Source organism: Macrosteles quadrilineatus, unplaced genomic scaffold (assembly GCF_028750875.1).
Source record: "Macrosteles quadrilineatus isolate MER2022 unplaced genomic scaffold, UCM_ALF_1.0 Scaffold_2__2_contigs__length_208266976, whole genome shotgun sequence".
NCBI lineage: Eukaryota > Metazoa > Arthropoda > Insecta > Hemiptera > Cicadellidae > Macrosteles > Macrosteles quadrilineatus.
The window spans coordinates 15,947,415-15,964,982 of NW_026542595.1; the positions used below are offsets into that span (position 1 = coordinate 15,947,415).

The window sequence follows — 17,568 nt, forward strand, 5'->3', positions numbered from 1 at the left end:
GACTAGCCTATTAGCTTTACAAAGACAAAGACTAGCCAGTGGCGGCGATAAGAGCCCGCGGGCCCCCCCGCAAGTTTGTTCGCCGGGCCCCCTCTACCAATAATCTGTAAAAACATTATCGCATGTATTACCGCCTAAACTTTCACTTTAGCTTGGCACGGCATCTATCGAGGCACCGAGGCGTCATCATCGTCAGCCAAGATCGCGGCAAAATTGTGAGTACTTCCCGTAGTCATGGGAGAAAGATTAGCCTATCATAGTCTACCGTGATTGCAACCAAACCTATGACATCATCAGATAACAACATCATCACCTCCCACATTCACGGCCCAATCCCTAATATCTCCCGTGACCCGTGGTGACGGTGAAATAATTTATTCCGTAATCGCGGCAAAATCCTAGATATATTCCTCGCGGAAAAAGAAGTGTTATTATTAACTTATTGTTTTCCGCAATCACGGATAAATATTGAACATCACCTGCGGCCACCGGCCACGGAGACATCGTCATCATCACCCACAGAGAAAAGTTCTCGTCGATATCCGCGATCGTGGTAAAAGCGTAGGCTCCAAAAAGCGTAAAAGCGTAGGCGTAGAAGCGTAGTCTTTCAATTTCGTGAGCGTGATCCTCGCGGACATAAAAGGTTTTACTTTTAATTGGGCATTATTGTATTTAGTACTGAGGAAAATGGCTCGCGCTTGATTTTCTGACTTTGTGCTTGATCTCTCAAGCTTGTAGGCCAGGCTCTGGTCGGCTCGAAAATCGACATTATATAAAAATTAAGCAACCAGATTTTAAGCCGATCCTATTTGGCCCGAGAGCCATAGGTAAGTAAAATCTTTTACCTGACTCAAAGTAAACAAATTTTTTGCAGCCTTCTAATAATAAGAAATTAAATTAGGCTCCATGATATACCCCTACCTTGTAGCCAATTAGGTAGTATACTTTAATTTAGGATGAATCTAATTTAAGCTGGTAGTAGAAGTGAGATAAATTAAAAGACAAAGTAGGCCAAAGATGCATTTATTTTACGGATGTCAAATTTCTCAAAATACACTTTCCAAATGAAATTAAATATCCAGTTGTTACTTCCAAAAATTATACTAAATAATAAAATAGTGGAAAGATCTTACTTTAAACAGAGACACTGGTTTAATGGTCAGAACAGGCACTAGCAGATACCATGCAAACTAGAAGTGGTGCAAAAAGCTACTGGACCAAGCATAAGAAGGTGAACAAGAAGTGGTAGTACCAAGAAGTGGTTGATTTCTGTAATTTTCTACAGCAACCACAACTTAGATGACCATATTTCCAGTGAACTTAAAACTGACAAAGTTGAACCTGGTTATCACTAACCACTACCAACCCTACAAAACTAAAACTTCTAAACTGCTGGTCACTCTTTCTTAATCTTTCTAGCCAATGATTAAATAATATTGATTTTGTTTTGTTATTTCAAATAAAAACTAACTACCATCGGTACAGAATTTCCCCTCCTTAACTTGAAATTACATAAACAAAATTATACACTCTTTCTCAAAATTAATATTTACATTTCCTTTTAAAACAACAACTCTACAAAAGAAAATAAACAAACCTTTTGAAACAAATAATAAAACTCTAACTCCGTTTGACATTTCAACTAGCGCTACCTATCAACAAATTCTACAAACACTAACTCCTAGTTCAATTAGCCTCCACACGTTTACAGCACCTTACAGAACCTTCTACTCAAAACAACAACTTCTATTTACACAATTTTTCATTTTGAACCATTTCATTTTCCTATGACAATTCAAATATTATCAATCTTATTTACAAAATTTATACCTTAAAATAAAACCTTTCTTTAAAACCCCCAATTACTTAAGCGATCTTAAACAAGCCTATTTAAATCTCTTTTGAACTCTTCACATCCGCTCACAGTTCACTGACCCCTCCCAACATCAACTCCAGACAAGACAAATAACTTTCACTTCTCCAGTTTAGTTTAGTTATGTCGTTTGCGTGTGCTGTGTTTTTCTTTAGTTTTCCCTTAATTTATTTATCCCAGTGTGTTATATTCCCTGTTTTTATGTTCCCTCGTGTGTTTCGTGTGAAGTGTTTTGTGTTCTGTGTTATTTTCCCTGTTTACAAGTGCAAAATTAATCAAAATGTTATTGTGCGTCCTTTAGTAAAAATCCCACTCATACACTACGTTCAGACTCCATTTTAGATTCATACAGATTCATACTACCTTTTGCTGCCACAAATACTCACACATTCACCAATACATACACATTTATACACTCTCTTACTAAAAACACTTTAAAACTTTGAAAAATTCTTAAGAACCTAAAACAACTCCCACAGTACTAATTTACAAAATTTCAAATTCCCTCTTAGCTTGCTAAAATCCCTTAACTAATTAATATTTCAACTAAACAAATCTAACTTCTACTTTACAGACATTTCATAAAGACCAATTTAGCTTCAGTCTTCCGTAATCTTCCATTTAATTCCATTTTTCACATTTCCTCTTCCATCAATACATTGGTTACTTTTGGTCCTCTTCACTACTTAACTCTTCTTTAAATCAATTATATGAATTTTCTTCACGTCTTCTAACTTGCTAGGATTTTGTACTAGTACTGTTGAATCACTCAGAAAATAGCGTATTACGTAAGGTCCAACGTATCTAGGTGCTAACTTCTTGCTGAATTTATTCGCTGCATTACTTAAATAATGTGTCTTGATGTACACTTCCATATTCAACTTAAATGGATGGTTTCTCCGAGGATAGCTATATCTCTCCCTTCTTTGATTTCTGGCAATGCTTCTTCTGACGTTATTTATGGCTTTCTCCAAATTTTCCCTCCTTTGATCAGGAGTTAACTTCTCCGAAATAATGTCATTAACATTCCATAAGTTTGTCAGTGCATTGTTACAAGGATGGGCAAACATTAAACCAAAAGCAGTCGATTTAGTCGAACTATTTACAGCAGTATTCAAACTTGTGGCAATCAGTCCCAGATCTGAATCCCATTTATCATGTTGATTACCATAAAAACTCCGTAAAGCATTATTAGTCTCCCTCAAATATCGTTCCGACAAATTTCCGTTTGCTCTGTACGCAGCTAGCTTTCTGTGTTCCACATAGTTATTGAACATGAATTTCTTAAATTCCTTGGATGTAAAATAACTTGCATTATCAGACACAAGTATTCGGGGTACTGAGAAACTATCAAAAATTATCTTCAATTTTTCTATGATGAATTTTGTCTTGCAATCCTTCAGAGGGTACAACCATACAAAACGGGTAAATGCATCGACCACAATTAAAATGTACTGATTGAGTTTATTTGATCGGGGAAATGGTCCAGCTAGGTCAATAAACACTGTGTTTAGAGCTTGAGTTACAGGAACAGATATCAGTCGACCTTCAAACTTACGTTGTTCCGACTTAGACATCAGACAGATCTTACATTCACGGACTTTACCTTTTACGAATTCATTTAATTCAGGATGGTGAAAACTTTCATTTACTTTACTTTGAGTCCTAAAAATTCCCATATGACCACCAATTAATGAGTTGTGATAGAATGCGAATATTACACTAAACAGTTTCTTGGGCAAATAAATCTTCTTTTTAAACAATAAAACTTCATTTTTCAGGGTATAATTTTCATTATTAGTCTTATTCTTGATGCTTTCAATGATTTTCTTACACTCTTCATCGCTCTCTTGATGTACTTTAATGTCCTTAAGATCCAATGGTATTTCATTTAACACATTACAAAAATAGACTTCATTGTTGATATTGCTTAACAGATTAGTTTCGTGAATTTCCGTCTCACTCTCTTTCTCTCCACTAAACATACGTGATAACGCATCAGCTATTATATTCTCCGAACCTTTTACATGTTCAACTGTGAATGGAAGACTAAACAACCTTTCAAACCATCTAGACAATCTTCCACGGCTTTTTCGAGATTTGAGCATGAAACTAAGACCTTGACAATCAGTAACTAATTTAAAACTTCTTACTTCCAAGAATTGATGCCATTTCTCTACACACAATATTACACTATAAGCTTCCTTTTCGTAAGTGCTATAACGCATCTCAGTAGGTGTGAATTTCTTCGAATAGTAAGCAATAGGCATTAAATTCCCCTCCTCATTTCTTTGCAATAAAACACCAGCAGCTGCTAGGTCGCTTGCGTCGGTATGCAATTCAAATTCTTTAGAAAAATCGGCCATTTGTAGTATAGGCGGATTTGCTATCTTACTCTTTAAGGTTTCAAATGCATTTTGACACTCCTCATTCCACTTAAATTTTACACCTTTCTTTTTCAGCGCAAACAGAGGTAAACATATTTCAGCATATTTAGGAATATATCTAGACCAATAACCACACATTCCTATAAACTGTCGCACTTGCCTCACAGTTTTTGGAGCAGGAAATTTCATTAATGAGCTAGTTCGCTCGGGATCTATTGTGATGCTATCTTGTTTAATAATATGTCCTAAAAAACTTATTTCCTTACAAAAGAATTTGACTTTTTGTGGATTTACTGTAAGTCCGTGTTGTGCTAATCTCTTAATCACTTCTGTAACATGCTCAATATGGTTTCTCTTATCAGGGCTATATACAACTATATCATCACAAAAGTTAATCATATACTGAAATTTGATGTCATTAAATATTTTGTCCAAATAATGTGATAGTACGCTACTGCCTATTTTCAATCCAAATGGAATTCTCTTCATACGGAATTTACCAAAAATTGTACTAAAAGATGTTAAATCTCTGGATTCTAAAGCTATGGGACATTGTAAAAATGCTTTGTTTAAATCTATGACTGTAAAATATCTAGCTCCTTTTAGATGCTGATACATATTCTGCATATCTCCTAGCGGGTAATCTACATTGATTAACTTCTTATTGAGTTCAGAGTAGTTAATTACAAGTCTGTCATCTTGAGTCAAAAATGCAGGGGCGCTATATGGACTAGTGGAAACTTCCGCGACATCTTGTTTTATCCAGTCATCAATTATAGCTTTCATCTTCTCTACTTTGGGTGGACTTAAAAAATAAGGGCGTATACTAACAGGTTTATCATCCGTCACTTTAAGCTCAATTTCCAAATCAAGTGCTGATCCTATCTTATCCGTAAAAACAGTAGGAAAATTCTTAATTAACTTCTCAGCTTCTTCACACATTTCAACATCTCCTACTTTAATACTACTTAAGCTTAATTCACTCAGGTTTGTACTTGGAATTAACTTAATTTCATCTTCAGGTTTAAATGTAAAATAACCCATTTGTCGATCCATATTTAGGTTTAACTTGCTTGCACACATAAAAGGGTATCCTAAAATCATGTCAAAATATTTTAACTCAACCACTAAAAATGTTTGTTTCCAGGTAAATGATTTTATCTTAATCAAAGTTTCACATTGCTTATTTATGTTCAAAGGTTCATTGTTTGCAGCAACTATGGTTCCCTGCCAAGTATTTTCACTCATAATTAATTTATTTCCCAATAATCTGTTGTATAAATCCAAGCTTATAAAGTTTTGACTAGCTCCAGTGTCTAACAAAGCTCCCACACTTAATTTGTTTCCTAAATCCACAGAAATACAGGGTAAATGTGTTACAGTTTTAGCTTTTACTTTCTTTAATCCAGGTGAATTTATTTTATTAAAATCCTTAACAACTCTTCTCAGTTCAGACTTAAAATTGGGACTATGAGAACTATATACAGGTTTATTATTTCCGAATTCTTTCTTGCCGTCCGGAAAAACAGATTTGTAGTCTAGGCTACGTGTTTTTCCTGGCTTAACTAGTTTTTTGGATCTGGTCTGTAACAATTACGAGCAATATGACCTACTCTTTGACATTTGAAACAAACAGGCCTCTCATTGTTACGATTTGAGTAGTGACTTTTAGGTCGTTGAACTCCTGGGTTAGGTTTATCCATCCTAGGCTTATCATCAGTTGATAGATAAGGCTTGCTAACACTACTATTACTAACTGGAAAACCTTGATTTCTGAGGTAATCATTGTATGTTACATTATTTAAACTTATACAAAGATGATCTAAGTCTAAAAATGTTTCAGGGTTCTTCTCAAATATTAGTTTGTTGCGCAAATCAGGATGTATTCCATTCTTAATAAAACTAACAAGTTGACTCTCAGTTAAATCACACTTTAATACCTGGTGGTTTATTTTTATTTCATGCACATATATAGACAAAGGTTCAAGGTGTTTTTGAGGTCGAAAAATTAAATCTTGTTTCAGCTTTTCCCTTAAGGTGATTGGCAAAAATGTAGTGATTATATTAGCATGCAACAAATCAATTGATTTTGATTCCCTTTTGAATTCTAATATTTTATTCACTAATGGTGCTGTAGAATAAATTGGTAGAATCTCATACAAATCTTGCTCAGATAAAGAAGTTTCATTTCGGACAGTAACTAGGTTTCTCAAAAACTGCAACAATGTGTTTGTTTCTAAACCATTACACACAGGAAAATTTTTTAAATAAATTTCCAATGGGTTTGACAACTTTGTAAAAAGGCTACTAGGACTTAGGCTACTATTTACAACTGTACATGAGTTTGGTTGATTATTTATGACTTGACCCGGCACATTTTGTTGAAAACAATCCATTTCTACTTTTTGAGGTGTTGATGAAGTGAAGTTTTCAGTTGGTGGAACTACAGATTTAGACTGATTTAATTTGTCCCCAATTATTTCATGCTCAACTATAGAGTTATTCAGCTCCTCTTCAAAATCCCCCATCTCCTGGTCTGAGAAGGTATGCATTGTTTTAAATTGCTCAAAACTATTTAAGATTTGCTGATTTAATTTGTCTAAACTAACTTTCTTATCTGGATCCAGCTTACATTGTAATAGATTAGTAGTCCGGTTTTGTACATGCACTAGTTTAGCCTTGATTTTAGCTATTTTGAGTTTAGTCACATTTTCCCTACACTGTTCAATTAGAGAATCAATTTGTTCACACTTTTCCCCAATTATAGTTATTTCCCCAGATAAAGTGTATGAACCTTTTAAATTTGTTAAATCGGTATTCTGGTTAATACAAGATCTTAAAGTTTTTCTTAAAGAGTCTACATCACTATCACTCGTTTCTTCCCCTCTTATTCTTATCTCGTACAGAAGTTCTTCTTTGTTTAGATAATTTAAATTGTATTTTGACATGTTGAAAATTTTCAGCCTCTATTTATTTGCTGTAGTTCTTCTAACATAGGCATAATCCTCAATAATCATGTAGGCCTATGTATTTCTCACTTTTACCAGCTTCTAATTTTAAATGATTCATTAGCAGAGTGGCGCACTTGTATACCCCTACCTTGTAGCCAATTAGGTAGTATACTTTAATTTAGGATGAATCTAATTTAAGCTGGTAGTAGAAGTGAGATAAATTAAAAGACAAAGTAGGCCAAAGATGCATTTATTTTACGGATGTCAAATTTCTCAAAATACACTTTCCAAATGAAATTAAATATCCAGTTGTTACTTCCAAAAATTATACTAAATAATAAAATAGTGGAAAGATCTTACTTTAAACAGAGACACTGGTTTAATGGTCAGAACAGGCACTAGCAGATACCATGCAAACTAGAAGTGGTGCAAAAAGCTACTGGACCAAGCATAAGAAGGTGAACAAGAAGTGGTAGTACCAAGAAGTGGTTGATTTCTGTAATTTTCTACAGCAACCACAACTTAGATGACCATATTTCCAGTGAACTTAAAACTGACAAAGTTGAACCTGGTTATCACTAACCACTACCAACCCTACAAAACTAAAACTTCTAAACTGCTGGTCACTCTTTCTTAATCTTTCTAGCCAATGATTAAATAATATTGATTTTGTTTTGTTATTTCAAATAAAAACTAACTACCATCGGTACAATGAAAATCCTTCTTTTAGCATAAATGAAAGAATGGAATTATTTATTAGCTAGTAGGCCTACCCTTCTAGCCACCTAAAGCAGGAAACCCACTGGTTCGACGCTCTCCGACACGACACCTTCCGTCAAGTCTCCGACACCTTCAGACAAAATTACTTTACATGACTTTAAATGGACTGTAACCCACTCGTCCAACACGACACCTTCCGATCCAACACGTCACGACAACATTGCTCTCTGGGGCATTCTTGTCGGATGTCGAATCCGTCATTTCTCCACTCTGCGTGCACCAGGCCTAGATTTAGTCACTGTCTAGCTTTGTGTATGATCACAATATGTGGAACAGATATATGGAACATGTGATCACAAGTGTGTGATGTTTTTGTACAATTATTGGTTACGGATCAATTCATCAATTCATGTAAATAGAAATTCGCTTAGTCGGCAGGTTTGCTGCGGCGGGGTATTATTGTTTATGTTTTGTATTGTACTTTTTGCTAATTTCCCTGTAGTAAAGTAATTGTAACCGGAATTATCAAGGTGGGCCTAGGAAGGTCCTTGACCATTGTAATCGCTCATACTAACAGAGACCGTCATAAATGCTATGGACTTTTTTTTATTATTTTTGCTGTTGTCTCCCTAACTACTGCGCTTGTGAACAGTATGTGATCACATGTTCCATCGGAACTGGAACTGTTGGAGTGGTGGTGTATTTCTCGTCGGAGGCCTACTGTCGGAGCCCATCGGACCAATGGGTTAATGCCTTAAAATTGCGGAAGGGGTCGGACACTTGACGGAATATGTCGTGTTGGAGAGCGTCGGACTAGTGGGTTTCCTGCTTAAGTTAATTCGCCCATTTGATTGTAAAAAAAATTTCAAGTTCATTTAGTTGAATCAGCATATACGGCCCTCTCTGGTGTGACTCGCCGGGGCCTAGGGGGATTAACATTAATGTTTTATCCTCCTAGGCCGAGAGTTGTTATTTGTTCCCTATTATAGTGGCCACGAGAAAAGTTGATGCAGCCTGCAAGACTGATGACAATTCTTTTACTTAGGTTGGTAGAGAATTTATATTGATCAGTCAAGTTTAGCTGTTGTATGTGCTCGTTAGTTGTAAACTACTTGTTCTGCTGCTCTTACAGGTTTTAACAAATATTCGTCATAAAAAGCTTATGGCAATTCTCATATAAGTATTGTTATGGTAGGAGGGCCGAGCCTGTTGCACAATCACGGGCCCATGTCCTGGTAAAATTTCCCGAAAAATCTCGGTCAAGGATCACGCCCCCCCCCCCCCCCACACTGCGGGTCCGCTATCGACGCCACTGAGACTAGCTAGATAGCATAGATAGCTTGACATAGACTAGCTTTGATGTGTTTATTACTCTTGCGTCCCCAATTTTAGACAATATAAATAAAGACTGCAGTCAGGGCGAGATAGGTTTGAACAGCTCTTTTTTTTACTTTCACAGATGGCAGATGCCTTACCAACTACAAAATCTAAGTAGTGATAGTTCTAGTATTTTATAGCGCCAGTACTCATCAGGTCAGGTGAGGAGTATATGGAACCTGTCCTAGATTCAGCTTAAGCACAAGGGATCTGGTCTTGGGATGCAAATCCACAATGGCATTCTTTAATTCTCAGGGATGAAAAAGACATTGAGCCAGAGCCTGAGTAGAGAAACACCTAGTGGGTATCATCTATCAGCTCAGATAGGGAATATTGCACTGCTAAGTTAGTGTTAGAGGGTCATGTTAAAACTCAAGAAAATAAAAGTATGGTTAGGTTTAAGTTACATTTTTTTGGGTAGTAGAGCATAAGGTAATGTTGGCTATGAGGTAGCAGAGAATACGACATAGGAGTCAAAAAACCCCTCGTTTAACCAGAAAGGAATTGCACACACTTTTACATGTGGAGCTGTTTGGCGGTTGGGTTTGAAAGAGCACCATTGGCATTAGAAAAGAACAAAATTTAAATTTTGGCCTATTCAACTATCTTACAACAAGAAAGACCTAGCCCCTGCTCTAACCTAAAACAGACAAGGATCTGTTCGAGGGGGGGGGTATAAGTTATCCCCCTGGATCCCTCCTCCCTTACCCAGGGCCGTATTTCCTTAACGGCGGTTGCCGGGGGCCTCAGCTTTTTTTTCTTGGTCGTGACCGCGGGAGACGAGACGATGATGACGTCTACACGGCCGCGGGATATGTTTATATTTTTGCCGCTGTCGCGCAAGACGACGGTCACGTTTTAGAGACCGCGGAAGACAGATTATTTCAATATCAGACCGATTTTTATGATTAAAAGTCTAAAAAAATGGCCCTGATCTGTAGTTTTGCAAAGTGGTTTTCATTTTTTGACATCTTTATTAGTTTGGGCAGGATCTTCCATCAAAGTTTGGTTTCCTCCCGTAAGGTTAACATGAAGGAATCTATTTATATAATTGGAAACTTTGTCTCCACTAATTTAAGAGAACTGCTGGGCGTAGAAGCTTGGTAGAGGTGTCTAAAGAAAGTTGTTCCGGTCTGTAGATGAGCCATCATCAACATCCTCCTCAACATGATCACAACGGAGGACTAGTCCTTAGGCCCACGCTTGGAGTACCTAACCAAGGTAAGCAACAAACCTCTTTGGTTAAAATAGAAAAAAGAACTATTGACCTTTAGACCAGGATAATATTCCAGCTCTATGTAATATTTTTGAGAAGGTGTCAATTGGGAGACGATCTATTCCGCCTCAGATTCCACAAATGCCTTCACTCTCTTCTCAGATCTCTTTCAGATTGAGTTTGACTCTGTTTTCCCATGTTAAAACAGTCAAAAATAAGTCTAAAGACACCATGCCTTAGTTCCTCAAACTCTCATGTAAGACGTGGTATACCCCGGAATTAAGTAACCTGCGCTCTCTAACTTAATCGTTATAGCTTATGACCACTACAACTCGACCCATGAAAACCAAATATTTCTCTCTCTACACTCAAATAAAGAAATATTACAGCTCTAAAGTTAAAACTGCCAAAAAACTCTCTAATGCTCAAGCTATTCTGAACTCCCCTAATTCCTGCAAAGCCGCGTGGGACATAATAAACCAACACAGACCCTCCAGTCATGCTCCGGCATCCCCATTGTCGCTACATGTAGATGAGGATAAATACAACAGGAAAAAGTACAATGATTACGTACCTTACTCAATATGTAAAGGTCTAGGAAGTTCTAAATATCGTTTAGTTTGTAGAACGGGTTTTTTACTAGCCACATATGAATTTTAGCATGAAAAACTTTGTAAGGAAGCGATAGTAGTTGGTTGGGCAATTTATTTAGACATTTTAGGCCAAGAATTTTGTGGGGAAAACAACCTTTGCACCAGTAAGCTCCTACAGCAGCCTATTGTTTAGAAGTTGAGGTAATACTGATAGTACAGGTAAAACTCACCTTAGAAAACATAAAAATTGGTCCGTTCATGAAACTTGCAGGAAACGTAGTAATTACCATTAGGTTTTGAAATCTGGAGAGACCCTAGTAATTGTGGGGGTGGAAGTACCATTTTATGGGGGTTAAAGTTTATGGGGGTAGTGATTTTGAGAAAGTTTTTATTTATGGGATCCAAGCAAGTGGGGTGTCGTTTTCTATGTTTCTTAGGATGCAGAATCGAAAAAAAAAAACATAATTAAATCAATACAACTAATAGTTTATTAGGAAAAGACAAATTTATTCATGAAAAACTAAATATGACAAATTAATTAAGGTAAAATGATCCAGTCAATATCAATTATTACAAAATTGATCATGAGTCTGTGTCATATGTTAAGGTTGTGAGGAAAATTAACCATGAAACTGGTAGTTACGCCTCTTTAACCACCACATGTCATCAGCTACTGATGCATCATCACCATCCATGGAATCGTCAGAGTATCTAACTCGTTCTTCTCCATTGTCGTCTTAACTTGACACTGACAGCTTAGTAGAGGGGATGGGCAACAGAAAAATATTTCAGTTCTGGCAGTGATCCTGCAACTTAGGGTGAAAATAATATAAGACCAAGAAAGTAAATCCGCCCAGACACCAACTTTTAAGGACCTTGGTCGCCCGTAATTACGTCATCAATATGGCGCTCGTAAGAGGATGCTGGGTCGCTATGAATTGGTTATAATACCAAAATGCCTGAACCGATTTTAATGAAATTTGGCAAACAAGTGCTTGAATACAATATCTAATCCAGGTTTGTCAATGATCGAGTTTGATTAGGTCATTTCAAAATGGTGGCCGTTAATAACTAAAATAATTAAAAACTATTTAGTGTTTTATTTTTTCAACTCTCTCCACAAATCTGCAGCAATCTTTCATTTTCCTTGCAATCACAGGTTGTGATGCCGTCTCAGGGGCCCTATTTTTGAAATGGTTGACAGTTGAGTCAACCGTCAATGCTCAACTCAACCAACAACAGGATTTGGTATTTTTGAAATCCAACAGTTTGGAAGTGAGTTAGGAATAACTAGTTGAGTGACTCGTTTTGTAAATGTAGGGCATACGACCGCACGAAATTCAGATGACGTCATTTTAAACCAATCACAATGCAGAGTTCTTGCGATCTTCGATTTTACCTCTTCTTACTCTAAAATCTGGATCAGTTAATCTCAATCTACCATGTTTCGAGATACTGAGGTAAATTGTCAACTCCGTTCTTGAGAGATTGAGGTTATGTCTTGCTTAATCTTAGTGATTGCAAAAGTACCTTATATAAAGTTAAGTATTAACAATAAAATTTACTATGGATGTTTGTTTTATGGTGTAGCTCATTATAAGTTTAGTCATATCTTAAATAGGCTTATTATTTGCTTTCTTTGAACACATCACCTTATTTAAGTTTCCTTCATCGTTTTGTTTCATGTTATTTTTAATTGTGTTTTTATTTAGGTTAAAGCTTGTGGCTATTTGCCATTGCACTGAAAGCTTATCGTAACTTAAATTAATTTGATCCCTTTATTAGGTGAATGGTATTGAAACAAACTATGATATTGTTTCTCTCTACCACAATCTTTAATACCTTAAATCATAGGTCTAATAACAATAATTATCTTTTAATAAGTTCAATTAGTATGCCTAGTCTATTTGAAACATACCAACAAGGATAAAACGCTTGATTAAATAGTCTAGTATTGACACAGTAAATAAAATTAAAATGCAATTATTCTACAGAAAGCAATCGCATAAAGTATTGGGTGCTAAGACATTGACAACAAATACATAACCTCTAAATCGCAATTAGTAAATTAAAGCAATAACAATATGGCGTTGACTCAAAAAGAGCAATTTTTGCCGAAAGAGAGGAAGAAGAAAGTGCAGTCAACCGTCCACTCAACAGCTCGATAGGTGGTGAGTAGTTTTGGTTGGATAAGTCCACCGTCAATCGTTTGAAAAATACGAAACTATTGGAAATAGAGTGTCTCAACACACAACTCAACAGTCAACCATTTCAAAAATAGGGCCCCTGGTATGGTAGTTCCACCCCCCACAATCACTTAGGGACTCTTCAGATTCCAAAACCTAATTGTAAATAGCCTACTAAGTTTCCTGCAAGTTTCATCAACGGACCAATTTTTATGTTTTCTACTGTTTTTTTAGGCCTAGTATAATTTTACCTGTACAGTACTATGAACTTATACTTCTTAAAAATGTTATATTGAATTTTTTTGCGTTATCTACTTAAATTAGACTATTTTAAGCACTTTTGGGGGAAACGCCTATTTCACCCTGAAAACCGCGTTTGAAAATCTAGAAAAATGCTAGAAAACAATGATTTTTGGGGCTTGAAAATTTTCTTTTTAACTTAGGGTGTGTTTTTTTTTTTAATTATCAGTCAAATTTAAACACTTTTTTGGCAAATGCCGTTTTTACCCAGGAAACTAGGTTTGAAAAATCGAAAAAATTGGAGGTAAAGTGCCAAAAATTACCCCATTTTTTGGTAAACCAAATTAAATATAGCCTATAATAAACTAACCTATTCTAACCTAACCTAACCTAACTAACCCAACCTAACCCATGATTAGGTTAACATTCAGTGCCAAAATAACCGATTTTTGGTAAACCCTGGTTAAGTTACGTTAGGTTACTAATAAGCTATAGACACAAAGTAAGTTAAAAAGAAGTTGGGTACAGTTTCTTAACTTAGCTTTAGCTATGCCAATACCAATTATTAGTAGGCCTACATCTTCATTCGATGTTTTCACTATTAGCAAGTTTGGTTGGTTAGGTTAGGTTATGACAGTTTAATTTTATAACTGAATATAGCCTACATTCTGGTAAATATATCGATTATCAAACAATACTTTAAATTTGATAGTTTCAATCGATATTAGCATAAGTTAGTCCAGTAAAGAAACTGTAGGTCTACCCAACAAGTTTTTCATGTGTCTAAAATCGCCAATTTCTAGAACTCTTCTTGATTTTCAAGTGCAAATGGTAAAAAGTGCTTAAAATAGTCTAGTTAAAGTAGATAAGGCAAAAAAAATAATATAACATAAGTAGTATAAGTTCAGTATTACCGAAGTTGATTTTGTCAAGAAAAATAAACCCAAGTTTTATTTTACCCAAAATAAAACTTGGGTTTATTTTTCTTGACAAAATCAACTTCGGTAATACTGAACTTATACTACTTATGTTATATATTTTTTTTTGCCTTATCTACTTAAACTAGACTATTTTAAGCACTTTTTACCATTAATAAATCCAAGCCACACCAAGTTTATAAATACACTAGGCCTAGGCCTAAGTTAGGTTAGGGCCTATAGGATTGAGGTTAGATTTATCAATATGGGCAAAGCAGAATAAGCCTAACTTACCCAACAAAGAGATAGGGCTACAAGGAAAAATGTGGTTCGGATTCCACTATAAACTGTAGGGTCCCTTAGTTGCCATTAGCTATATGGGCTATTAATTAACAGCTGGGTCCAAAGAACATGTCGGCTTTAGTCACTAACAAGACTACAAGATCGCGCCACTCATCCTACACTCATATTTGGGTTAAAATATGCACATAGTGGCGTCCCCATCTTAAATAATTGATAAGTTAATTGATAATTAATTGATATTAACAGGCCCAATAAGACAAATAAATTAGGCACACCAGGGTTACCCCTGATTACTCATTACCTACTTAATTTAAGTAAGCTTAAAACTGATCTAACTTAGTCTAGGCCTAAGTTAGTGATTTTGAACCTTCTCTCATTTTCTGGAAAATAATAAGTTAGTTACGTTAAGTTACCTACTATTAATTTGAAATCTTCCTACACACTACACAGATAATCAGAAAAATAATTTAGTAAACTGCAAACAAGAACCTACGCCTATGTTTCAAATTAATGCCAACAAATGGGACCCCTGCTCTTTCTGATCTACATAGACACCTTCCCCACCCTCCTACCAGCAGACAATACATGTATAATGTTTGCCGACGACACGACCATCATAGTCCCGGGCACACCAACACCCAACCTAACAGAAAAAACAATAGACACAGCAAAAAAAATCTGCAATAGCCTAAATCTCCGAATCAACGAATCTAAAACTGTCTGCCTGAAATTCACACCAACAAACAATCCTTCAACCCAAGAAGACACAACAAATGCCAACCCCACAACCAAATTCCTCGGCATCATTCTTGACCAGCAACTAAACTGGCACCCCCACTTGGAAGGGCTCCAGCGAAGACTCTCATCAGCTATCTATGCCCTTAGAAGACTCAGGGAAATCACTAACGAAGAAACCACCAAGATGGCTTACCATGGAATCTTCGCTTCACACCTGAAATTTGGCCTAATTGCATGGGGAAGTGCCAGCGAAAGCCTATTAAAAGAAATTCAAATCATTCAAAAGAAAGCAGCCAGAATCATAGACCAATCCCACTACCTTGAACACTGCAAGCCCCTTTTCATAAAACACCAAATCCTAACCCTAACCTCCCAATACATATTTGACACCATCAATTTCATAAAACAAAATCCGCCTGAAACCAGACAAACATGCCACAACCACAACACCAGATCAAAATCAAACTATAACACCCAACAAAACAGACTAAATTAAACCAACAAAACCCCCACTGCAATGGGAGCAAAACTCTACAACCTACTTCCACAACATCTCAAAACAATAAATAACACAAAAAAATTCACTGCTGCACTAAAAAACTACCTCCTTCAAAGACCATACTACACCATCAAGGAGTTCTATGAAGACCACAACTACTACATAGGGCTACTATAAGAAGAAGTGAGAAAGTAGTAAATGACGATTCTCCAGTCTCTACGACTGCGATGAAGAGGACGTATGTAAGATGTAAGAATGACGCCTAAGTTAGGTTAGGCCTAGTTCCAGTTAAAGTTAGGCCTACAATGTTAGAACGTACCTTTTCTTTCCTTTGGAAATAAACTGGCAGTCAGAGACTAATCTAAAATCATAAGGAATTAACTTATAAGTATGCACGTTGGTGAGTAACGTGTAATTAAGTCCGAATTGTAGGCAAATCAATTATTAAAATCCAATCAACTGTTGTAACTGTGTTTAGGTTAGGGTTTTTGTTTTTTTTTAGACTAGACGAGACGTAGACGTAGAGTAGACCAGACCAGACCGTCAGACGGACCGTCGTGAAGTTAGCGGCTCTTTTCATCGGCGCTTTTTTGGTTTGTAATAGATGTGGGTTGGTACTTCTGTGGACGCCACAAACGTGTTTTGCAGGGATGTCGGAAACACAATTCAATGACAATACGGTGCGAAATGATGTTTTTATATTTATATAATGTCAATTATACATTGATAAAACGTGTATACAAGTTAAAACTAATTAATTGACGTATTTTAAAAGGCATATTTGAGACCGTAGTGTACATTATACGTAGCTATGGCTTAACATAACGCGATCAATTAAAACTCCGAACATAAAAAGTGCGTAATCTTTTTTCCCAAGCCCATCACATCAACTTTGAGCTATTCTAATGGTAATATACAATGTGTAGAATACTCAGTATAAATATGATTGAGGCAGTCCAGTGAATTACGAAGATATAAGGCAAAATGTATATAGTTGATAGTAACTCGTATCAGGAAAAAGTGCACAATCTTATTCCTAAGCCCATCACATCAACTTTGAGGTATTCTAATGGTAATATACAATGTGTAGAATAATCAGTACGAGAGGTCGTCCAGTGGTCGAAACTCGACCAAAAATATGTAATGTACTCACTTATCTATTTTCACCCCACACTGTAAATAAAACATGTGATTGGAGTTTCCTCCATTTGTTTTGATTTTCTGTTTATATTTCGTTGTTATTTCGTAACCAGCATAGCAACGCATAAGATCCATGTTAATTTTTTCAAATTTTTAAACTCATTTTTTGTGCTTATCTTTGAGCCTATTTAAATTTATAAAGGGATTCTGCACATCTACAGGAAAATAGCTTTCCAACGGTATGCGTAGATTTTCCCTACGATGCACACGAGCTGAGAAAAAAGGTTTTAAAGAAACATGCTTGCCTATTAATATATAGATAGATAGATGAGTATGATTGCGGCAGTCCAGTAAATTACGAAGTTATATGGCAAAATGTATATGGTTGATAGGAACTCGCATCAGGAAAAGTGCACAATCTTTTTCCT

General features: G+C 36.0%; 1 protein-coding gene across 2 annotated transcripts in view; it reads right to left on the reverse strand.

Moving 5' to 3' along the window:
* LOC128985909 (nuclear transcription factor Y subunit beta) overlaps positions 1-16,510 on the reverse strand; it is a 55,388-nt gene extending 38,878 nt beyond the window's left edge. Inside the window, exon 1 of one of the 2 annotated variants that reach the window (XM_054405890.1) lies at positions 16,320-16,510. Coding sequence is in view for 1 of the 2 variants with exons in the window: in XM_054405888.1 (XP_054261863.1) it covers positions 16,106-16,121 (16 nt within the window). In the remaining variant the exon portion in view is untranslated. Of the gene's footprint in view, positions 1-16,105; positions 16,215-16,319 lie in introns of those variants that run through there. The other variant, XM_054405888.1, reaches the window with a different exon arrangement.
* Between the last annotated feature and the right edge of the window lie 1,058 nt (positions 16,511-17,568).